The sequence below is a fragment of the Cupressus sempervirens genome, chromosome 6 (genome assembly GCF_028749045.1).
Source record: "Cupressus sempervirens isolate cs-2001-9-10 chromosome 6, ASM2874904v1, whole genome shotgun sequence".
NCBI lineage: Eukaryota > Viridiplantae > Streptophyta > Pinopsida > Cupressales > Cupressaceae > Cupressus > Cupressus sempervirens.
In genome coordinates this window covers 320,127,999-320,153,483 of record NC_143123.1, presented here as the reverse complement: position 1 = coordinate 320,153,483, position 25,485 = coordinate 320,127,999, and the positions used below count along the sequence as shown (strand labels likewise).

At 36.0% G+C, this 25,485-nt stretch overlaps 1 protein-coding gene and 1 long non-coding RNA gene across 3 annotated transcripts; both read right to left on the bottom strand.

The window, feature by feature from the left end:
• Window positions 1–15,005: 15,005 nt before the first annotated feature.
• LOC149552472 (uncharacterized) lies at window positions 15,006–16,247 on the bottom strand. Its single transcript, XR_016352938.1, has 3 exons — window positions 16,083–16,247; window positions 15,774–15,914; window positions 15,006–15,635 (listed from the first exon to the last, which is right to left on the bottom strand). It is a non-coding gene; the product is annotated as an uncharacterized LOC149552472 (long non-coding RNA).
• Window positions 16,248–16,976: 729 nt separating this feature from the next.
• LOC149552471 (autophagy-related protein 8C-like) lies at window positions 16,977–24,625 on the bottom strand. 2 transcript variants are annotated; one of them, XM_089788042.1, is made up of 5 exons: window positions 24,319–24,625; window positions 21,935–22,079; window positions 21,763–21,815; window positions 17,719–17,837; window positions 16,977–17,416 (listed from the first exon to the last, which is right to left on the bottom strand). In XM_089788042.1, exons 2-5 carry the CDS (start codon window positions 22,031–22,033, stop codon window positions 17,262–17,264), a joined length of 426 nt encoding a protein of 141 aa, XP_089644168.1. In that variant the 5' UTR covers window positions 22,034–22,079; window positions 24,319–24,625; the 3' UTR covers window positions 16,977–17,261. The 2 variants fall into 2 exon arrangements, with proteins under 2 accessions (XP_089644168.1, XP_089644169.1); XM_089788043.1 differs by having other exon boundaries at window positions 21,935–21,990.
• Between the last annotated feature and the right edge of the window lie 860 nt (window positions 24,626–25,485).

Sequence of the window (25,485 nt, the reverse complement as noted above, 5' to 3'; positions counted from 1 at the left end):
CTGATTGTTATAGTTGAGGTTCTTATGTATGAGACACTTGACTTAACCATGTTTGAGTCATCGATCAGTTATCCTTGGTTTATTTTCTAGTCGCCATGATGGGACTAAAGTGTTATTTTATGATGTCAAGTTGCGACATGTTTGACTCAACCATTTTGGAGTTTTCGATCAATATCATATGAGATATATTTTGGTTATTGAGAACCAATGGATACTTTTGATTATCAGTGATGCTTCAATTGCCAATAGAGAGCTGTTGTGGTCATGATTTTCTATGGATGCTTGCTCATGGAGATTTGATGCCTTTATTGTGCATATTTGATGTTCTTATTATGAATTATCTTTTATGGTTTTGAGATTTATGATTCCATGAGCTTAGGGTAGGTTATCTGCTTGTAGTGTCGGGAAGTGGCTTGCAATGGGGGCTGGGGCCCTAAGAGGCTGTCAGGGTAACTCATTGTAAGTTGTTTAAAAAGTGAAAACATTCACACCTAATACTAACTAAATGAACCTAAAAATATAATTGTTTTGTTCTCACACATGCCTCGAGTGTTTTTACAGACTAGGATGGGAGTAGAGAGAAGGCATGGTTGCAACCTTGCATTCCGTAGTATGCCTTGTTAGTATGAGAGAATACTAGTGGCCGCATGAGGATCAGTAGGGACCCGTGGAGTTTAGCTAACTGCCAGGGTAACTTCTACATGATATATACGATGACACTTTCTCGCTTGCATAGTAGGTTCCTACATGTCTTTGTGTACCTCTGGGAATTAGATGTCAGTTTTGTGTTTGGAACCTTGAGTTAGTATACTTCTAAGATTCTGAGACTTATAAAAAGTATTCTTATGCTATGTATTTTTGGATGGCCTGTTTGGGACTTGAGGTTATCTCCTCAGCATGGTGGGAGTGGACCACTTAGGTACCACGCAGTCGGGTGGTAGTGTTTTTCCACTCTTATCATTTGAGATCCATTGAGACATTGTGGCTGATGCGTCCTTCGTGATGGTGGATATGTATCCTTTCATTGATGATTAGCATATGTTAGATGATGTTATCTTATGCTTATATTTGCATGTTAGATTACTTTCTGCATATGATGTAGTATATGTTAGGAGTGACATTCTTACTATGTTAATATCGATGATCTCTTCGATGATTTGGAATGTTACGCATGGAGGGATGGCTAGGGCCCACGATGGTCTAATGATGCTATTAATGGTTGAGAGGAACCGTGCACTTAGTTTATTATGTTTGATCTTTATGATGGATGTATATATCTTCTATGATGATGTATCATGTGTATAATGTGATTATCTTTACTTTGATGTATCATGGATTAGAATAGGATGAAGTACCTTATTTCACATGTGTATATTCTTTTAAGCTTTTCATACCTTGTGACATGTACAGTGGATGATTGAGCAATTAGAAATGTAATGTATAAACATTGGACTTATCATTATTATTTCATGTGGTTGTTGTACTAGATGGATTCAATAATGTTAGTTGATTTAGATGTAATTCAACGTTAAGGGATCCTTAAAGAATGTAATCTGTTGTGTATGTTATGTTTACTTTTAGATGGATATTTCTATTGCTTCCGTTATTGTGTATAAATTATTTGTGGTATTTACTTTTATGTTTTTTTTTAAAAATGCTACCGAACTTAGTGAAATTCTAGGTTAATTCTTTGGATCCCTTGGCGGGGCATTACATTTGGTATTAGAGCCCGAGTTTCTACATTGGGAGCTTTTGGTATTTTTGAACAACTAGAAACTTTGATCTATTAAGTGTATCTTTTCAAACTTGAAACTAGGTGAACTGAAATAGAACCTGAACTATTACTTGTATATTTTTCATACTTCAACACTTAGTTTCAAAACTAAAAATTTTACTTAAACCTAAACATAGACAAAACTGAAATTGAACTTAGACTTTTGCAAACATGTGTCTTCTTATTGTAATAGTACTTTGTACTGTTGTGGGATGGTATCTGGGACTAGGTCTTCTATTAGAGGCCATGGTAGAGGTCGTGGTTGTGGCAGAGCTATCAGTGTCCATGAGTCTGCCCATGAGGGATCTGCTCATGAAGAGAGAAGATGAGAGCACGCTAGTAGGCAGTAGGAAGAGAGCCGTAGAGAGGACCAAGCTGAGTCTGAAGAGGTTGATTTGAGATAGATGATGCAGACTATTCTGGAATGTCTACCTCCTATTCAAGATCGGCCCAAAGCACATCAGACAGAACAAGAGCATAGACCTAGGTCTAGGAGCCCTCAGAAGGATCGTCAGAGGTCCATTGTGTCCACTAAAATGAAGGATCTTTCAAGATCCAAGGTCAAGCCTTTCAATGGGCAAGGTTCTGGTTATGTGGCCGAACAGTGGCTTATTTCTCTCGACAAGATTTTTGCCATGCAGGATTTCGATAGCAATGTTAAGGCAATATTTGCGATCACTAATTTGGAGAATTTTGGGGCCACTTGGTGGACAATTGAGGAGAAGAAGCTAGGAATCGATATGAGCTGTGTCACGTGGGAACTATTCTTAGAAAGTTTTCGCGAACGATTCCTACCAAAGGAATGGAAACAACAAAGGGCAGATGAATTTCATAATCTCAGACAGTATACTATGTCAGTGACCGAGTATGAGCGTAAGTTTTATGAGCTCATGTCTTTTTCAAGATTCAGTGAAAATTTAGCTCAGTTGACATAGCACTCTATTAGGGGTTTGAATAACCGTATAATTGGAGGTGTCAAGGTATTTGAGCCAAAAACCCTCAAGGATGCAGTACATCTAGCTATCCTTGTTGAGCAAAGTGTCAACCTTGGTCAAGGAGGTTTTGTAGGAGTGCTAGCAGCATCAGGATCTAAAGGAAACTACAATTCAGGTGGTAACAGGAAGCCTTCCTTTTCTAAGGGGAAATAGTATCAACAGCAGTCTCAGTAGATGCAGCAGCAAAAGGGATCAAATTCTCAGGCTCAAGGTGGTGGCAAAGGTTCTAACTCCAAGATCAATTGCAATGCTCAGTGCAATAGACAAAATCAGTCCAATCAACCAGCTCAGAGCAGTCAGTCTTTTGTTAGTAGGAATAGCCATCAGCAATCGAATGTACCACCTATGGGTAAAGGATCTGGCAGAAATACAGAATGTTTTTCATGTGGTCATATTGGACATTATGCAGCTCAGTGTCCACAGCGAGCAACTCAATTTTCAAGACCTAGGCCTACAGTTTCAGAGCCTACAGTTGGTGATGCAGGTAGAGCTCATAGAGTATTTGCAGCAGTAGAACACCGTCAGGCAGATCATCAGGGAACAGTGGTTGAGACCACAGGTGCTATTCAAGGTATATCTCTTTCAGTATTGTTTGATTTAGGAGCTACAAATTCATTTATATCACCAGCTATAGTTTCTAAGTGTAAGTTGGATGTAGTGAAGCAAGATCATGGTTGGCAAGTGGAACTAGCCTCAGGCATTAGGGTCTCCACAGATTCTATAGTTCATAAGTGTGGGCTTAGCTTAGGAAGCTTAGATACTGCAATGGATCTTCGAGTCATACCCCTTGGTTCCTACGATGTGGTTTTGGGTATGGACTGGCTTGGCTCTCATAGAGCTAGTATAGATTGCAAGAAGAAGATTATTATGTGTCAAGATGAACAAGGGAATGATGTGAAGATAGTGGGATACCAAGGCCTATATCTCTGCGAATGATTTCTGCTATGCAATTGAAGCGAAGTTTTCGTAAGGGATGTCAGATATTTTTTTTTATGGTAAATGATCTTGATGAGAAAAATCCTATAAGGAAGACTTTAAATCACCCGATTTTACAAGAGTATGCAAATGTCTTTCCAAGTGAGATTCCAGGCATGCCTCCAAAGAGGGACATCAATTTTAGTATTGATCTGATTCCTGGAGTAGAGCCTATCTCTAAAGCTCCTTATCGTATGACTACACAGGAATTGGGTGAGTTATGTCTTCAGCTAGAGGAACTTCTGGCCAAAGGGAGCATTCAACCTAGTGTATCACCATGTGGAGCTCCAGTGCTCTTTGTGAAGAAGAAAGGTGATTCTTTGCGCCTTTGTATTGATTACAGACAGTTGAATAAGGTGACTATTAAGAACAAGTATCCTCTACCTAGGATTGATGACTTATTTGATCAGATCAAGGGAGCTACAGTATTCTCCAAGATTGACCTTAAGTCAGGATACCACCAGCTTCGCATTAAGGAAGCTGATATTCATAAGACTGCCTTTCGAACTCGCTATGGGCATTGTGAGTTCACAGTGGTACCTTTTGGGTTGACTAATGCTCCATCGGTTTTCATGAGTTTGATGAATGGTGTGTTCTGATCTTATCTGGACAGGTTTGTATTGGTGTTTCTTGATGACATATTGATATATTCTAAGTCTCAGAAGGAGCATGAGGAACACTTGCAATTGGTTTTGCAGTGTTTAAGAGACAATTAGCTTTATGCCAATGCAGCTAAGTGCGAATTCTTAAATCAGAGATTCAGTATTTAGGGCATGTCATTTTAGGTGATGGTATTTTAGTGGATCCTGCAAAGATTCAAGCAATAATAGATTGGCCTACACCAACTAATATGTTAGAGATTCGTAGTTTCATGGGTCTAGCTAGTTATTATCACAGATTTGTCCAAAACTTCTCTAGGATAGCACATCCTATCACTTCTCTTCAGAGGAAAGGAAAGAAGTTTATTTGGATGGAGAAATGTGAGGAAGCATTTCAAAAGCTCAAGGAGCTTTTGACTAGTGCACTGATTTTAGCCATACCTGATCCAAAAGGAGATTTCATGGTGTGTACAGATGCTTCTCTAGAAGGGATTGGGGCAGTTTTGATGCAGAATGGATGGGTGATTGCATATGAATCACACAAGCTCAAGGATCATGAGCTAAATTATCCTACGCATGATCTTGAGTTAGCAGCAGTAGTTCATGCTTTGACAAGGTGGAGACATTTCTTTTTGGGGCACAGATTTGAGCTACATAGTGATCATCATAGTCTTCAGAACATTTTCACTTAGCCTAATTTGAATGCTCGCCAGAGGCGATGAATGGAATTTCTATGCGAGTATGATTTTGAGGTTAAGTACATTTAGGGAAAGGAGAATGTGGTGGAAAATGCTTTGAGTCACAGGAGACATGTGATATCATCTATGACTCTTAATGTGGATTTGAGGAGTCGAATTCTTCAGGCACTTCCTACAGACTTTTGGTATCAGGAAGTGTGCAGAGAGATAGATTCAGGAAAACCTCTGGAAGGTAAGTTTGCAGGCTACGTTCAAGAGTCAGATGGTCTTCTGAGACATTTGGGGAGGATTTATGTGCCATTACTGGATGAGCTTCGCACCTTAATTCTAGCAGAGGCCCATCATACACCTTACTCAGCACATCTAGGAGTCAAGAAGATGCACGCTAATTTGAGACGTTTTTTCTTTTGGTCTGGGATGAAGCGAGACATTGCTGATTTTGTGGCTAGGTGTCTTGAGTGTCAGAGAGTTAAGGTAGAACACCAGCACCCAGCAGGACTTTTGCAGCCAAATCTCATTCCTTCTTGGAAGTGGGATATCATCTCCATAGATTTCATAGTAGGATTACCTATGACTGTTCGTCGTCATGATGCTATCATGGTCACCGTTGATCGGTTGACTAAGATGGCGCATTTTTCACCGATCAGATCTTCCTACATAGCAGCTTCTGTAGCTAATGTCTTCATGCGTGACATTGTGAGATTACATAGTATTCCTCGAAAGATCATTTCTGATAGGGATCCTGTATTCACATTCGCATTCTGGACATCGTTGCAACATGAGCTTGGAGCACAATTAAATTTTAGTTTGGCATATCATCCAGAGATAGATGGTCAAACAAAGAGGGTGAATCAAGTTTTGGAAGATATGTTACGGATGTATGTGATGGATAGGCGGACACATTGAGAGGACTATCTCTACCTAGTGAAGTTTGCTTACAACAACGGGTATCATAGTTCTATTGGCATGGCACCATTTCAGACATTATATGGACATCCTTGTTGTACACCATTGAGTTGGCACAGTCTTGAGGATCGCATCCTCTTGGGTCTTGAGATGCTTCGTGATATGGAGCAACAGGTAGTGTTTATCCGTGAGCACTTGACTACGGCACAGGATAGGCAGACGAAGTATGCTGATGCACATAGGAAAGATAAGCAGTTTGCTATAGGTGATAAGGTTTTCTTGAGAGTGCGTCCGCAAAAGAGTCTGATCTGATACGGAAAGGGTTCTAAGCTAGCACCTCACTTTGTGGGACCATTCGAAATTCTAGAAAGGATTGGTCCGATTGCTTACTGCCTTGCTCTACCGCCCAGCCTAGCTCGCATTCATGATGTTTTCCATGTTTTAGTACTTCGGTAGTATATTCCTGATGTTGTACATGCTCTTGATTGGAATGCATTGCAGGTAGAGAATGGGCAGCAGGCTTTGGAGCCGGTTCGTATTCTAGAGCAATGGGAGTTGACCCTCAGGGGTCGAACTATCGAGCAAGTAAGGGTCCAATGGGACCCTATTGATGATTCTTCAGCTACTTGGGAGGATGCAGCTAGATTATAGGAGTTATATCCCTACTTCTTTATAGGCTTCCAGGAGTAAGCCTAATCCAAGGGGGGGTGGATGTAGTGCCTGCCCTCATTCACATCTTTTCTGGACATTGTTGTTATCATTATCAGACTATGTTAGACTAGTTTTATGTTGATGGATTAGTGGTATTGTTTTGAGACTATTAGACATTATGTTATGGATTCAGTGGATATATGATGAGATCATTTAGACTTTACATTTCATGTATGCATAATGATCATTATATTGCTTTCAATTATGATGATGATTAGTTAGATGGTTTATTATCTCATGTGTTTTATTATGGATACTTACCCCATACTTGCATGTGTATGGTGTGCGTGTTTGCTCTTATTGTATGGCGTTTCTGATATGGTTAAGGAAGGGAGTCGTAGTCACCTGCTAGTCAGGATCTACACGATGCACCACTTCCTGCTATTGCATGTTTAGCTTAGTATCATGTGTGTGTGTGTGTGTGTGTGTGTGTGTGTGTGTGTGTGTGTGTGTGTGTGTGTGTGTGTGTGTGTGTACATGCATAGTTTTTATGCAGGTTGCAGGTACCGGGTATCGACTTTTCTGAATTGCCAGGATGAGCATACCCTATTACACTATCTCAATGATAAGAGAAGGGAAATAAATTCTCAAGTCCAAATCTCAAACTCTTAAACCATTTGTCCTAGTGAGGTAGGACAAGTATCTGGATATTTTACCCACCGAATGTGTCGGATGACATATTTTGTGATTTTAACCCTTTAGACTGATTTTGTGTGAATTGTTCTATGATGGGTTTTCATATTTTATCTTGGAGGTCTATGGTGAATTTTCTATTAATTAAGTCTTAATAAATATATTTAATTAATAAATTAATTATTTGGAAAAAATTAATATATTATCATGATCTTTGATATTTTGATTATAATTAATTAAATGAGAATTAATTGAGGAAAAAGAATTAAATAAAAGAAAATTAGAAATTAAAATTAATAATAATTATAAAATAATAATAAAGTAATAAATTAATAATAATAATAAAAGTTATAAAAATTAAAATGAAATTTATATAAAAATTAAATAAGAGTTATAAGCTTGCCTAGGAGTTAACGCACCTTTTCATTTCTCATTTGTCAACAACACGGGGGTTAGTGCACCAATTAAGCACATGGTGTCTACAACCTTATGACTCATCTAGAAGGTGGGAAAAGACACATGCTTAGTTGGTGACACCTTCTAGTGGTTTTTAGAGACATTCTAGGTGCTTCCTGAGAGCTCTTTATATTCAAGCATTCCTAGAAGCTTAGATATAGCATTTGGAGAGCGTCTTGGAGCATTGGAGGACTCGAGAACTTTGGAGAAGGGAGGAGCTTGCTCTGCGGATTTTCTGAGGAAGAGCGAATTAGCATTAAAATCCGGGTAGACTCTTGTGATATTACATATGCTATTTCCGCATCTTGCACTTCCTATCTTCCTCGTGTCTTCCATATGTTTTTTGAAGATTTCCATATTGTGATTGGATGCATTTTTCAATATGGGTAGTTAAATTTATTTGAGAAAACTTTATATGCATAGATCTGAAGAGAACACGGGGCTACGGTTTAAATTGTAGCCAAATCCATTAGAAAAATTATTGGGTAAATTTAGAGAGTAAATATTTTATAGGAAACTCATAAAATCGTATATATAATCTTTGTGGAAAGTATATGTATAATTTTAGATCTGCATTTTCATACATATTTAAATATATATGTTTACAAAATTCTGCGTGTATTTACACACACACACACACACATACATATACATTCATGTGTGTGTGTGTGTGTGTGTGTGTGTGTGTGTGTGTGTGTGTGTGTGTTTATTTATTTTAATGAAAAAATTGAATGAATTGCCACAATGGAAACTCATTAAATCGCATTGCAATTTGCATTTGCGTTTATGGGAAACGTTTTATTAAAAACGTTATATAAAAAAAGAATAAATTACAAATCACATTGGGGGGGCATGTATGGTACCCCATACCCTCGCGAGTCGCAGAGACCTATCGTCGCAGGACTGCGACGATAGGGGTACACTGTACCTACTATCAGTGCAGTGCCTGCGACCGCAGGTACTACGTACCATGGCGGGGGGATTACATTTATATTTGTTTTTGTTTTTTAATATGGTCGTTGGGGGTTATGTGGATGAAAAATCGATTTTGATAATTTGATTTTTATATTTCATTTTTATAAAATGTCATTATTGTATATTATAATATATGTATATTTTGTGTATATGTATATGTGTGAGTGTATATATATATATACATATATATGTATATGTATATGTATATATATATATATATATATATGTATATGTATATGTATATGTATATGTATATGTATATGTATATGTATATGTATATATATATATATGTATGTATATATATGTATATAGGTATATGTATATTAGTTATAAATAAATATTTTATTAAAATGATTGTATAGATGGATCATTTTGTAAAAGATAAATGATTTAAAAATATGAATAATAACTTGAGATATTAATAATTAACTTAATTAAACTTAGTTTAATTAAGGTTAATTATTAGAACGTGTTATAAATCGAAGTTTTGAAATATGCAAATTTTGTTTGATAATATTGGATTCATTGGGAATGTCATTTTTCAAACAATGTTTATATAAACAAAATATTATTAGATCAACTAGAAAATTGAGTCTAATGGTTTTGGGGAGAAAATTTTATCTATCAAACAAATATATGGGTTAGGTAAAACGTGCAATTTCTCCACTTGATATCTAGATTGGAAAACACACTTAATTCAATTATGTAATTATTAGTAGAACCAAAACATGTGTTTGCATTGTGTATTCTTTATGCTATTGGGTTTTGGGTTGACTAGTGTTGACCAGTTATAGGACGTCTACTAGAGGCTTGGGGGTTATGTGACGGTGATGTCATGATAATGTTTTAATCTCGATCTTTATAAACTCAACCATGGTTATGTGATGGAATGCTCTATATAATGTTTGTAATTACTTATTGTTATAGTTGAGGTTCTTATGTATGAGACACTTGACTTAACCATTTTTGAGTCATCGATCAGTTATCCTTGGTTTATTTTCTAGTCGCCATGATGGGACTGAAGTGTTATTTTATGATGTCAAGTTGTGACATGTTTGACTCAACCATTTTGGAGTTTTCGATCAATATCATATGAGATATATTTTGGTTATTGAGAACCAATGGATACTTTTGATTATCAGTGATGCTTCAGTTGCCAATAGAGAGCTGTTGTGGTCATGATTTTCTATGGATGCTTGCTCATGGAGATTTGATGCCTCTATTATGCATATTTGATGTTCTTATTATGAATTATCTTTTATGATTTCGAGATTTATGATTCCATGAGCTTAGGGTAGGTTATATGCTTGTAGTGTCGGGAAGTGGCTTGGAATGGGGGTCGGGGCCCTAAGAGGCTGCCAGGGTAACTCATTGTAAGTTGTTTAAAAAGTGAAAACATTCACACCTAATACTAACTAAATGAACCTAAAAAGATAATTGTTTTGTTCTCGCCCATGCCTCGAGTGCTTGTACAGACTAGGATGGGAGTAGAGAGAACGCATGGTTGCGACCTTGCATTCCGTAGTATGCCTTGTCAGTATGAGAGGATACTAGTGGCCACATGATCAGTAGGGACCCGTGGAGTTTAGCTAACTGCCAAGGTAGCTTCTACATGATATATGCGATGACACTTTCCTGCTTGCATAGTAGGTTCCTACATGTCTTTGTGTGCCTCTGGGAATTAGATGTCAGTTTTGTGTTTGGAGCCTTGAGTTAGTATACTTCTAGGATTTCGAGACTTATAGAAAGTATTCTTATGCTATGTGTTTTTGGATAGCCTGTTTGGGACTTGAGGTTATCTCCTCAGCACGGTGGGAGTGGAACACTTAGGTACCACGCGGTCGGGTGGTAGTGTTTTTCCACTCTTATCATCTGAGATCCATTGAGACATTGTGGCTGATGCGTCTTTCATGATGGTGGATAGGTATCCTTTCATTGATGATTAGCATATGTTAGATGATGTTATCTTATGCTTATATTTGCATGTTAGATTACTTTCTGCATATGATGTAGTATATGTTAGCAGTGACATTCTTACTATGTTAATACCGATGATCTCTTCGGTGATTTGGAATGTTACGCACGGAAGGATGGCTAGGGCCCACGATGGTCTAATGATGCTATTAACGATTGGGAGGAACCATGCACTTAGTTTATTATGTTTGATCTTTATGATGGATGTATATATCTTCTATGATGATGTATCATGTGTATCATGTGATTATCTTTACTTTGATGTATCAAGGATTAGAATAGGATGAAGTACCTTATTTCACATGTGTATATTCTTTTAAGCTTTTCATACCCTTTGACATGTACAGTGGATGATTGAGCAATTAGAAATGTAATGTATAAACATTGAACTTATCATTATTATTTCATATGGTTGTTGTACTAGATGGATTCAATAATGTTAGTTGATTTAGATGTAATTCAACGTTAAGGGATCCTTAAAGAATGTAATCTGTTATGTATGTTATGTTTACTTTTAGATGGATATTGCTATTGCTTCCGTTATTGTGTATAAATTATCTGTGGTATTTACTTTTATGTTTTTTTTAAAAAAATGCTACCAAACTTAGTGAAATTCTAGTTTAATTCTTTGGATCCCTTGGCGGGGCATTACAATGAATACATTCTAAACTTATTTATTTACATTTTACTCTCCATTTTGTAAGTGCTAAAGTATAAAAAGATTGATATCATTTATTCTAATTTTTCATTGGGTACATTTGTATACAAAATGAAAAGATTCACATTGATATCTAAACACCTTTATGTAGCCTTATTTTCCCTTAAGAAAACTACTTACATGAACAACTTTCCATCAACTAAATATTTAATCAATTTATTTATTAAATTTTAACTTAGAAACTAACCTAATTCATGTAATAAATCCAACATTCCTCCCTTAATACATTAATCCAACAAGAGTGGAAGTTGAAAGGGTTTTAACCCAACCCTCTAGAAGCTATGATGAAGCTCCTTCAACAATCTTCTTCCTTGGAGACTTTGATGAAATGTTTTCACCAATCTTCTTCACTTATTCTAGTAGATTTCCTATCCATAATTTTAGACTACAAATCTTGAAGTTGTCCTCATAATATGAGTGTTCCCAACTCCCCTACACAATGAGACACGGTTCCTCCAAAATTCCACACATCCTTGGAGTGTGTCTAATGTCTCCTCCATTGTTGTAGGAACAATCATCACTAATATGATTGCACATGAGATGTCTTTCCTCTATCCTTTAAAGGACAAACACGTTGTCAATCCCTCTATTCTCTTCAGGGATACAAATAGATATTTCTCATGCAATAACATCTCTAAGCGATAAGCTAGCTTGAAATGATAAATGCCCCCGGCCTCCATTGCCTCCAACCTCCTATAATTTATTTACTATTCTGTAAAGCACAAATCTTGTATCAATTTTAGGTGGACTATCACCATCAACACTATTTGTATGTATTGCAAAATCACAAAGATGTGACTCTCCTTCAATTGCAATAGAAGTTGTATAAACCAGTGATGGGATCTTTGGCCTGCTGAATACAATTCATCTGTACATGTCAATTTTGCTGACAATAAAAGCATTTAAATTCTCTTATGGAAAAAACATTAGATTTCTTCCTAGCAAATAAAGCGCATTCCTCTGCAATATGATGACTCTTATGAACTCTACTTCCTTTATCAAGTAAAGAAGATATTATTGTTTATAAGTTATGATTAATTTTCTTCAAAGTGAAAACAATATAATCATATATTGATGGCATACTATTAAAAATGATTGCTTTGGTGCCATCATCAACTTTAGAGTTCAAACCTACAAGTTGATCAAACTATGAATGAAAAGTACTTACATGTTGAACAAGATTATCACCTTCATTCATCTTCAATTTGAACAACTTTTGTTTTATGGACATTTTTGCACTAAACACATGCGAACAAAACAAGATGTTAAAGCCCATCACATATTTCTTTTAAAATCTTTGATAGATCAATATGATACAAATATGCGTCTAATAGACCAAGTCCAATGAATGCATAGGCCCTATGATCTTTAGCCATCCACTTTGTAATTTCATTTGCATCTTGGAATTTCTTAAGAGTTCCATTAACAATGTCTCATAGATCTTTTCCAATCAAAACCAATAGTATCTTGATTTGCCATGTGTGAATCTTTGACCCTTCAAATTTGGAAATTGTAGTTAATTTATCCATTGAGTAATGCATGTAATCTGCAACTGATTTCTATTATATTCCCTAGGAAAATTGTGACAAACTACGTTCATTTCATCGATTAACCTACCAAATGAAAGTGCTTTAAGTATATTAAAATTGATATTATTTATTCCGATACATTAGATGAATAGCTTCTCAATAACTAAATTTTTTACTATTTTATTTATTTAATTTATAAGTGAATGAATTATTGGAAAGTGAACAAAAGCAAATGTGATAAGTACCTATGTGATAAGTAACTATATGTTGCACTCAAATCATTCATTGTCACTGGCCACTAATTGTGTTTCCAGGATTCCTTTCTACAGGTATCAAAAAGCCTTTTAACAAGTCAAATCTTCACATTTAATAATTACATTAAATTCCAGATTCCGATAATACTATACTTCTTATATTATTAAACATAAAAAAAGGTCGGGTCACTGAGCCTTTCGATGTCCGTATAGGCATCTCCTAAAATATATGCACAAATTACTTGTCGAACCCACCAGGAAAAAAATCATATAAAATAGTGCTTCAGGACATTCTTTTGTGCGAACTAGTTGCTTCTGAAAAACAATTCTATTTCTAGCATTCAATAAATTATTTGGATACTGTGTTTGAATATCCAATTTATAAGAAGTATTAACTGTCTTAATATTTACTGCGCTCTTTCAAGTTCAATATAAAGATTGTATTACGTATCAGATGATTGATTATCGTTGAAATGGTCAACTATATTAAGGCCATAAATGCTTTATTTTATTCTGACCAGAGCTTACCCGCTTCGGACAATCAAACAATTCTTTTGAACGCATTAAAAAAGATCGACTAGACCACATTCGAAGGTGGGCTCTAAAATTGAACCACTGGGAGTTTTCTATTGCCGGAGTTTTTGCTAAAGATAGTTATACTATTTGACATGAGTACCGAACTTCACGATGAGATGAATACGCTTATAATTTGAATTCGAATATCTAATCCTTCTCCAAACCATGGAAATGCCACAATGAATCTAAGTTGCTGCCTGATTTGCATCACATGTGTATAAATATGAGCTTTAACCAAGGGCTCTACGAAGAGATTATATGTAAGGGTGGAAACACGTTGGAACTAGAAATTAAGCGAAAATGGCGATGGGAACCACAAAAAAGGCATGGGACAAAATTGAAAAAGTTGAAGATGGCATTTGCAAACGCACGCAATACGCCATCCCAGTTTAAAAATCATTGCTTCACTTGAGACAGAGCATTAGATAAATTCATACTGGCAACCTGCACATAATTTTGTACTAGATAATTCTGAGTTGAATTCTTTCAAAAGGTTGGCATTGGCATTTGCCAACACAATGAATACACATCACAAATTAAAATTCACAGGCTCATTAGACACCACATTAACTATAATCATACTTGCAGATCGCACATAATTTTGGACCAGGTAATAGAGAGTTGACTTCTTTTGAAAAGATGATAATCACATTAGGGGGGGAACCAGAGACCACAGGAAACTTCAGTTGTGAAAAGAACTCAATTGAGCAATTAGACTTGCACATTTTCCCTTAGTATTAGATTGTAAGAACAAGAAACCCCATTCGTCAAGTGGCTATTTGAAACCTGATACAAATTCAACATGAAAGGGCAATCACACAGTCTGTACTCAGTTGGCAGCAAAGTAAAGTAACCATAATAATCACCACAACATAAAACATAACAGTTGTAATATTTATTTCTGGATCCGATTGTGTGCGAGTTTTTCGCCGAAGTTTTGGATCACACTCTAGATAGCAGGAAATGTAGAGAAGAATAATGATCCATGTTTATCTTTCTCTACATCTACTATCTCATCCTGATGATGGATCACACAATGTGATCTGGAACATTGATAAAAAAACTCACACACAATCAAATCCAGAAATAAATATTGAATTATAAATGGATTGTGGAAATCTGATATTGTTAACATTACAGTTGCAAGATGGTCAACAAGTAAAGCAAGCAATCTGATATTGTTAACATTACAGTTGCAAGATGGTCAACAAGTAAAGCAAGCAAGATTCATTAAGATAGATAATCAAATGATGTTTTATTACCCAAAGCAGTGATAACATCGTGGAACAAAGGAAATGAGGATGGGAAAAACAAGATAAAACACTACATCAAGTGATTACTGGTCAGGGAAGAACAACTCCCAAAAGGGAGGATTTTCCCCGTCACCCTGCCCCAAAAAACGATGTTAGCTTGTCTGCAATAAAAAATATCATGCTAGGAGGGCAGTCCCAATGGGGTTAGCTTGTCTGCAATAAAAAATATCATGCTAGGAGGGCAGTCCCAATGGGGGTACACCCACCACTTCCCTCTATTGTGCCCCCTTCAACTTAGTATGAATAAGCTTTCCTCATCCTTTCATCCTTGTTTGAATATTCTAATAAAGATTTGAGGTGTAACAAAGCAAGCCTACTGCTACACCAGAGTTTGATATTTCACCACTGAACAATTTCGCAACTACTAATGGTGGATTTCTTGTCACTGAGAACAACACTAACCCTATAGGAAAGGGGAGTAGAAGGATAGAGAAAAGTTTAGCCCCAAGCCTACCACTGCGAAGGCCCTCTTCTACAGAACATTCTTATCTGCAGCAGTAATGCAATAAAAATCCCAAGCCTCTTATACCCCTGACCCCTGTGCCTATCCTGAGCGCAAGGGTAAATTCGTCAACAAGAAGCAAAAAGAAAAGAGTACCTTCACCGTTGAAAAGCCTAAAACTCAGAAACCTACAAGAAAGTTGGTGAGAGCTTTCTTGCTGTCCTCCCACATTGTTGCCTACGTACCTTTGCTACCACCCCTACCGAAGAAGCTAATATTGTTGTCCCAAGTAAAAGCAAAGAGGAGCTATATATGCCTTTCGTAACTGCCAAGTCCATTTTGGAAGATGAGGTTATTTTGTGTAGTAGCAAGCCTTCCCTAGATCCCTGTAGGAAAGTGAAGAACATCATGGTCTCTATTGCTGAAACAGAAAAATAAAAAGGACCATTCTTATAAGAGAAAAAATAAGACTGAGAGCCCCTCAGAAACACCACAAAGAGGATAGAAAGGAATACGAATTAAGGAAGGATCGAAAGGAAAAAGGTAAGCAATACAGTTCATGATTCCACTTGTGAGATTGATTCTCCCAGGAACACTTTCTGTCAATTGTGTTTGTAATGATCATTTTAGTCACTTAGTGGTCTCCATCTTGAAGACCTAATCTGATGTTTGCCATTAGGCTTTTGTAAAGGACAGGAACCCCTACTTTTCCTTTTTATCTAATAACAAACAATGTCGCCAAAGTGTTCGATTCAGTAAAATGGTGTTCATAAAACATACAAGGACCTCTAACGAAAAAATGAGAGAAAACTAACTTAATTTTAACAAAATAAACGTAACAGAAAACTTCCAAGCCTACCTGAAATGGTAAGACATATAAAGAAGGACAATTTCCATGAAAAAGTAGATAGAATAAGAAATTGTCAATATTTAAACTCTCAAAATCTCAAAGTTGAGAAAAATGTAGTGGACTTGCAATTGTATCATTAAGAAATTTAATGTGCTCAAAGCTAATTATCCTACATATGTATACTATATTTATTTAACAGTAACTCATCAGCATTATTTTTATAATTTCCCAGAACTAGTAATGATATATCCAGATCAAACACTAATCTTTGCAAATTAAGTTTCACATATCAGCTCACCTATTTTTCATACACTACTAACACAACACATGAACATATTTCACATGTAACCAGTTCTGCTTTTGCATACATTACATAAAAATATTAACTGGTAACAAGACTAACAAGCGCTCAATCAAGAGATTCAGAACACTAATGCACTCAATCCAAATCAGGAGGTTAAGGATTTAGGTAACAGTTAAACAAAAGATCAGCTTCTACTGAAAAAATAAAAGAGTGGTGTACACTAACCACCACTAGTTCACATATCTATAACAATGACAACAATTATATTAAAAACCAAGTAAATACAAGGCATCGTAGCAAATACTGATGATTCTTTTCATTATATGCAATAAGTGGAGAAACTATCCTTTGTAGCTCATGCAAAGACACATCCTTTTGGTTGAATCACCATATCATAAATTCAAACATACTTCAAATTGCGCAAACCATGAATTATGTACATTCCCATGTATATAGAAATGGAAAAGCTCACAAACCCGTTCAAGATAAAATAATTACCAATGAAACCACATTTGAAACTTTTCAGTCATTGCAGAACGCTAAATCCTGTACATCTAATCACACTTGATGTTAGGCATGTCATATATGAGGTGCACTTGGCATCTTGAGAACATCATATGTAATTTCGTCATTGTGAGTCATATTGTCACCAAATGTGTTTTCCCCACTGTAGGTCATATAGAGAAAGCCATCATCATCCTTGTGCTCGTCATAGATAGCAGACATCATAGCAGCTGAGAAGACCAAGTCAAAGGCATTGATCAGTAAAATGAAAATATTGTGGGTGTCTACGGGTTGTGATTTAAATTTTACTTGTCAGCTTGATGCCCTTTCTAAATCAATATTAAATTTGATATTCCATGAATTGTTCTGAATAGTCAAAATGATAGGTGTTGATCCTTAAAATGAAAACTCCAGTTGGAAAGATCTTCCATGGATTGTACTTAACCCAAAAGCTTACTACCTTCTAAATTAACACTGTATTGTATTGAACCCATAGTTAGTATTTCACCCAAATGCCATAATGCCTACTTACCAGTTGGAGGCAGTATATTCTTCACAAAAATAAAGATTGCCTTCTCAGCACTTAGTTTTATCCTCTTTCGAACAACATAAACAAATTGACCTACAGTCAAGTCTGCCGGAACCAAATATCTGGATAAATAAGTATTAAATCAGTTAAGATATTCTCATAAAAGCGTGAAACCAAATATCTGTTCAAACAAGTAGTATACCATTTATGTCAATATATTCTCGCAAAAGCTTACATTAATACCAAAATCTGCAACAATCATAAATGACAGAAAAGAAAATTGATAATGCTCAAACTTGCAGACACAGTATTGCAGCTTGCTGGAGACAAGTAACAAATTTTAGATGCAGTACAGAAAGTTACATTGGAATTTAGAAATTCTGAACAGATTATCGAAAGGCTATAAGCTCATTATTCTGATAATAGTTTGCCTTCACAATTAAGGAAATGATCTAATCTACATTTTCCAAATGCTCAAATTCTCCTTATTCTGAATAAATGGACACTCATGGCATACAGAACGCTTTACATAAATCAAAACAACAAGACTTTCTTACCAACAAAAAATTTAAACAAATCACTTTGATAACACTAAATAGGACTTATGTCCGGACGGGATCCTATTTTTTTCCAAATGGCCTTTCCCACCCAAACCTCTCAAAACCTTAAATGTGTAATGCCTGCAGAGGCAATGTAGATTGATTTGGGTGCAGTGTGCAAGGAGGATTTAGAAAATAATGATGCGAATAGGGGTACTGCCAACAGTTTCTGGAGCTTGAGAAGAACTAGCAGGGTTCTGGTACAAAAGCTCCAGTGACCCCAGTTACACCTGATAAGCAGGACCCTGCAGGTATTCCTGGTACTGCTAAGAATACTGTGTGAATGTGTTTTGAAATCCTAAACAGAGATGTGAATGGACAAAAGGGGCATAAAAGCTCTGTAGCAGTTTGCTCATTGGAGAAAACAAAGCATAAATTGAGTATTGTTCCATGTTTTGGGGAGCATTCCATACTTCATCTGGGGTAAGAGGTTCCTTTTAAAGAAAATAAACATACAGATCTCATGTTTTTCAGCCTCAATTAGCAGATTCACATGAGTGGATAATAAAGTGCAGGGCAGAAAAACGTGAGGAAATATGGAATCATCCTAATGCTCAAGGATTCCTTGTTTTACTGTCTGAACAAACAGAGGATCAGAAAAGTATTTTGGAGCAAGCTCCATGGTTATGGGCAAAAGATTTTAGTCTAATGAAAGACCATTTGCATAGTATTGTTCTGGATTCCTGTCAAAATATTTGGCTCTTCATCCAAACATAGATAATTTGGTATACTCTACCTCAGCAAAGATACTAACAAAACTGGACATTTCAAAAGGGCTTCCAAAGGAGATTTGGTTAAAATGAAAGACTAAATCTGGAAACAAGTCGTCAACTATGAAAATTCAAAATACCCCTCATTGCAGGTAAAGTTGATCATATTGCTTCCCAGTGCGTGTGAGAAACCCAAAAAAGGTCAATCAAGCTACAGAGTAGCAAGAAGTTGCATACAATGATTTATCAGTTTACAAGTCTGTATAGAGCTCTTCAGAGAAAAACAGGGCAACAAATTAGGCTAAAGAAGAGCAGAAATTGATTTCAGATAATGGACAAGGCACACCTAAATCTATACCAGCCATCTTCCCCTTCGTAGCCCAAGTCCTCAGAGGTAGCTCATTTTCCGAAGTCTCTACAACATTCATCTTGAGAGTTTTAAGTATGAAGAAGGATAAGCATAAAGAATTACTGAATTTAACATTATCCAAGGATTAAACGATGTTTTGATATGCAACAGCTTTTGAGACCAAAGCAACCTGAGCTTCAGGATGTAAGAAAATGGAAAGAAGCGATGAATTAAAAAACCTGCAAAAAGGATGCAAATATGTAATATGAGTTACAGATCATAGAGTAGAAAAGGAAGATTGTAATTGTGGTCCTGTTTAGGCATGAATCTTATTTTAAAGTTCACTAGCAGTTCAAGTGAAAATTAACTGCTGCAAGCACTACCCAAACATATTGCTGTTATTGGAATCAGTATCGAACACAATATTCTCCTTTGTACAATAATGAGAGTGAAATCAATTGCCAGACACATATATATACAGTTCATGCTACAACATCATCAATTTATGCATGCATGCATGTATGTATGTATGCATGGATGTATGTATGTATGCATGCATCATGCATGTATGTATGTATGTATGCATGCATGTATGTATGTATGTACATCATACAGGTAACATCTAGAATTGAATTCATTAAAAACTGCTATCTCGTGTCAAAGGTAAGTAGGTAGGTAGGTATGTATGTATGTCTGACAGAAAACATCAAGATAGAAATTGATATTTCAGATACTAAATTTCAATCATACAGGTAACATCTAGAATTGAATTTATTAAAAACTGCTATCTCGTGTCAAAGGTAGGTAGGTAGGTAGGTAGGTATGTAGCTGTATGTATGTATGTATGTATGGCAGAAAACGTCAAGATAGAAATTGATATTTCAGATACTGAATTTCAATCATACAGATAACACCTAGAATTGAATTCATTAAAAACTGCTATCTCGTGTCCGAAGGATATCAAGAACTTGACTGAGCAAAGAGACTATTATTGTAATATCCCAAGTTTTACCAATATTGTTTTGTGCGCTTCTGGCCAGTTTCTCAGTTTTCCTCTAAGCTTCTATGTGCGCTAAGGAGAACTCCAAACTTCTCAGGATGCAGGTTAAGTATTCAAGGTTTTTGTTGATGGAATGGAGCTCAGTAAGCATAATGGATTACAATGACTGCTTTCAAAAGCATTTTTGGACTTCTTAGGGTGGTTGCTTTTTGGTGGCTACAGGAATCATCAAAGTTTTCAAGAGTTTTCAAATTTGGGGTTTCAAAATGAAGATTTTTGAAGTATTTTGATGCTGCTAGTTCTGAAGTGGAGTTCATTGTTTCAATAGTTATTGTCAGGTTGTTTGAGTTTCTTGTTTGCGCAACTAGAAAAGACTTTTGGCTGAATGTTCCCTCTCTCCAGTGCTAGCCATACACTTGAGAGGTATAAGGGTTGGACAAAATTGTGATTATTGATTGTTTTCAGCAACTCGTTTGTGTTTGCAGCCGTGCAAGTAAATAAGGCAGAGTTTTGGCCAGTGGAGGCCATACCAGTGGTTTGTGCTAGTTGTACATGGTATTCTGATGATACACATGAGACTTCAAGGCTCAAAATGCTTTGGGTTTGGGAAACTTTCGTTTACCTTTCTCATGCATTAATACATTGGACAAATGAAGTTTAATGGAAATCTAAGGTTTTCAAGCATATCACCCCTATTTTTCAGCACTATTTTCCAGTATTGACATGTCTAAAAAATATGACAGACACTTAGGTCTTATTCCCAGCGAGTTAATGCAAGATAAATAGAATTCAGAAATGTAAGATACATGCAAAGGTAGTTAACAAGATTGTAAATATAATGGCCAAAATGTCCAATAACAGTTGTATCATAACACATCGCTGGTTTGATTTGGTTAAGTAACCTGCCTCAGTCTTTACTTGTCATTCTGATGTAGAATCTGTACAACAGCATCCTGGTAAGGGTACCTTTTGAGGTTTCAATGAATATGCCGGATTATATGAGCATTTATTGTATAGGCAAACTGAATATACTTAAATTGAGTTGAAACAAATGTTTTGTAAAGACAACATTCCAGTAGTTTAAGGTATTGCCTTGTACATAAACTAAATATACTTCTGCTACAAACTTTAGTTTCCCTATTTCAATTTGGCTTTTTAAGGTTATCTTCTTGGTATGTGGGTTGACAAACTAAGATAACTGAATATGCTGGATTATCTGGGCAATTATTATGGGCAAACTGAGGATACTTTTAAGTTAAATTGAAACAAGTGGTTTGTAAAAATAACATTCCAGAGGTTGTAAGGAAGGTATAACCTTCTGACGTCATCCTAATTATAAACATTTGCAAATCTACAGAATATAATTTTCAACAGGGCAAAGCAACTCACTTCTTTTTATCAATATCTGGGATGTCACTTCTCTCAGCCTTTTCCACAATAACCTGATGAGTTACAATGGAACAGAAAGAAGTCAAATCATTACTGATTACCACTAAAAAATGTGTACATGGAAAGGTCTACAACTACATAAAATATCTCTAAGATTCCATAACAGACTTACTGGAATCCTATCTGGGTACTTCTCTCGAATTCGGGCAGATTCAGCTTGTCTTCTCTCTGAACATATAATAGCATCCGAAATTATTACTAGCATCCACATGATCTCCAACTATAAACATAAACATAGGTTGCCATGGCAAGAAACGCTGCAAACTTAACCATGGAGCTGCATTATAAAATGACTTTTTAAAGCTATATAAGAATATTCAAGATATCCCAAAAAATTATCAAACCAATTTTGCAATTTATGTCCAGGAAAGAAAAAATTGCAAACTGTTTATTTAGTAAATACTGAATATTAATTCACTTTATGTTACATCTACACAAGGGCTTGATCTCCAGTCTCTGTTCAATTGTCTAACCCTCCCAAAATTCATGTGCCTAGTTTCTGTCATAAGTATATTTACAGCATATGTCATCACATAATACATACAAGAAAAAAAATAGATAAATAGTAATACAGTATTCCCGATAAATGTAGGAACCTCTGGTTAGTAATCACAAAAATACAGGGAAGTGCTGTGCTGCTGGCAAATGTTCTCCCTCAGAAAGTGTAGACCTACAGAACAAATTTCTTACAGCCAATGGATAATTAGTTCCCAGGCGCATCAAAAGAAATATAAGAGGCAGAGGCAGTAACTATAAATCCCTGAAGGAAAGATTCACTAGAAGCACTATTTATTATGAAATGTTAAATTATACAACCTGAAGTTACAAATAGTGAACAGAGAGAAATCCTACTACACTAAAATTTTAACTACAGTGTATAAAATTTCACATCCACAAATAAGAACAGATTACCTTCTCTCCTAGATTTTAAGTTAGAGCGAAAATCAACAAACGTAAATAGCTTATTTAGTGGAATACAGCAGTCAACAAAACGGAAAAAATCACACCAGCCACAATGATTCCAAGAATGAGGATGGCAAACATCAACCAATACAAGCACAACTAGAAACATTACATTCAATTTGTTGACAATAGAGATTTTGGAGCACTTACAAGTTAATCAATAGGAGTCTAACTCGATTCGAAAATCCTCAATTCTAAGAAAATCAAAACACTGTTCTAAACTTATACGTTATATATATATATATATATATATCAGTCTTGCAATCAGCAGTAACAATGCCTAGGATTACATAATAGCTTAAACAATATACCTCTGTAAACAAATTCAACTTTTGTTATCTTAATTTAAGATTAATAGTTTTAAACATACAAGGGAACAGGAACGTGGTCTCCATAGGAGAAATCCAAATTCAGAGCACAGGACAAATTTAAAAACGTAAATAAAACTTAGAATAATAATGTTGTTAAAAGAAAACTTGAATGAACCCTAAAAAGAGATTTGGAGCACCCATACATTTTTTTCAATTCTTTTTGCTCTAGCGAGGAGTGTCTTTTTTCCACGTGGCATGGCATACGCATCCGTACTTCTGATTCTCTGAAGATTATTGTGACTTCAAAGTTGAAATGCAAAATCCTATAAACTGGAGGTAAATATTTCAAGTTTTGCAGAACTTAAACTACTGCATGTGGTTACAAAGATTTCTCAGAAAGACCCATAATAAGAGTCATGGTAGCACGCCCTCCCTAGAACCAAAGGTCAAGGATAGCAGTACAATTGTTATGGTCAGATTCTGGCTATTTAATCCTACAAATTCAAAAATGTTTACAGGTCAACGTTTATTGATCTTTCCATGGGAAAAACATGGGGTTAGTCCATTGAGATTGGCTACGAAATAGTACGCTCCCAGCAGTTCCAAAATAAATACACTGATTCGTTGTTTATAATATTATTGTCAATAAAATTTTGCGGTGTCAGAGACCTACTTTTAGCCTTCCAACACATCGCATACCAATGAATTCTTTACTTTTTCCAAACAGCAAGCTTTGAAGGGCATACTCGAACCCTGCTTTTGCAACAGTGAGGGAAAATTTACGTTCAAGAATAGCAAAGACTTAACATCATATTGAGGTCAATTGAAACTATTCATCTTGTGACTTTGCTAAAGAGGTGTCTGGAAGGAGACTAAAATTTTGAAAAAATAAAAGCACTGCACAGAGGTATCCCTATACACGATATCCTGTACCCCTGTGAAAAATCAAAAATATTTTGACCGTATCAGTTGGCAAGAGAAATTGTTTCTCTGGATCCATGCAATCGAAATGGAGGAGGATGGAAAAGTATCCGGAGCCCCTACAAGTTGTCTAGAAAACTATCAGATAAATCAGAACAGAGTGCCGTTTGAAATCGGGGGTTTCCTCCGTAAAGAAGATCGAAATTGAAAAGCCCAGGTCATGCAAGAACTAATATGCCCTCATCTTATTGAAGCCAAAATTTACCATAGACAGAAAAGGGGGAAAAGGTACAAAACGCACCTGGAGGATGCTCCTGCTTGAACGAGCTCTTCGCCATGATCAATTGTATCTCTCCTTCCTCCAAAAATCAGAGGCAATATGACTCGCGGGGATTGTGTCAAAGGCCGTCACGCATTCGATGGAATGGAGAAAAGCAAAAGGGCGCAGGGTCAATTTGAAACGGAACACAGATTGGATTACAAAAAATCCATGGAAAATCGAAAATGGAAAAGTTAAAGGGAAGAACAATCCCCGAGACAAGGCAGATCCAATCCCGCACGGAAAGCTTTTCCACCACCTTTCTTTCCCCTTGGGCACTCAACTACATGAGAGACAGCAACAGCCCTTCCACTTATATATACGAAGGATTTTCTGCTTGCTCACAAGTCCGGTTTTCTAAACTCCAACTATGGAAGTGAAATAAAACTACCACATTAAGGTAAAAAACCGCATCGGTTAAAAGTTCATCCTTATGCTTTCTTATATAATATTGTGTTTAATTTGGGGTTTACCGTAATGGATTTATTTAATGACAAATGATGCTTTTTTGTTATGAATAGTCGGATTTGTGCTTATCACTTATACAATTGTCTTATATAATTGCATAAGTAGATTCTTTTTTAGAATTTTTTTAATTAAATATTTTAAATGTGTTTTGATGTGAAGATGATGACTATAGTATGAAAAAGGTTAGAGAAGACATTTGCTCCATTATACCTAGAAGACTCCTAGAGGAAGACTCCCTACCTCTTGAAGCTCCAATTAGCTTGGGAAAGATTAAGAGGGTTACACCATGGCTAATGACAAGGCCCTGGACCCTATGACAAGGCCCTAGACCCTGATGGCCATTTAGCAGAATTCTTCAAAATTAATATTGATTGCATTAGTCAGGAGGTCAAGCACCTATATGATTATACCCTAGACAAGGGATCTCTAGGAGCAGAGATCAATGTCGATCTTATTAAGATTATTCCAAAGAAATGGAGACAAGACTCTAACTAAAAATTGGAGGACAATTATATTACTCAATGTAACCGACAAAATCTTAGCTAAAATTCTATCAACAAGAGTGGAGGATATCCTCCCTAAGGTCGTTAACCTTACACAAACTAGTTTTGTCAAAGGAAGATATATACTAAAAAATTTAATTATACGTTGGGAAACAATGGATTGGGCCAAATTCTCTAC

Bases quoted from the DNA above. Each gene is read 5' to 3' on its own strand.
- LOC149552471 (XM_089788042.1), bottom strand. From the start codon at position 22,033: ATGTGGATGCTAGTAATAATTTCGGATGCTATTATATGTTCAGAGAGA. The intron at 21,816-21,934 runs GTAAGTCTGTTA...GTAACTCATCAG, and splicing joins AGTACCCAGATAGGATTCCA to GTTATTGTGGAAAAGGCTGA. The intron at 17,838-21,762 runs GTGAGTTGCTTT...TTATTTATCCAG, and splicing joins CCAGATATTGATAAAAAGAA to ATATTTGGTTCCGGCAGACT.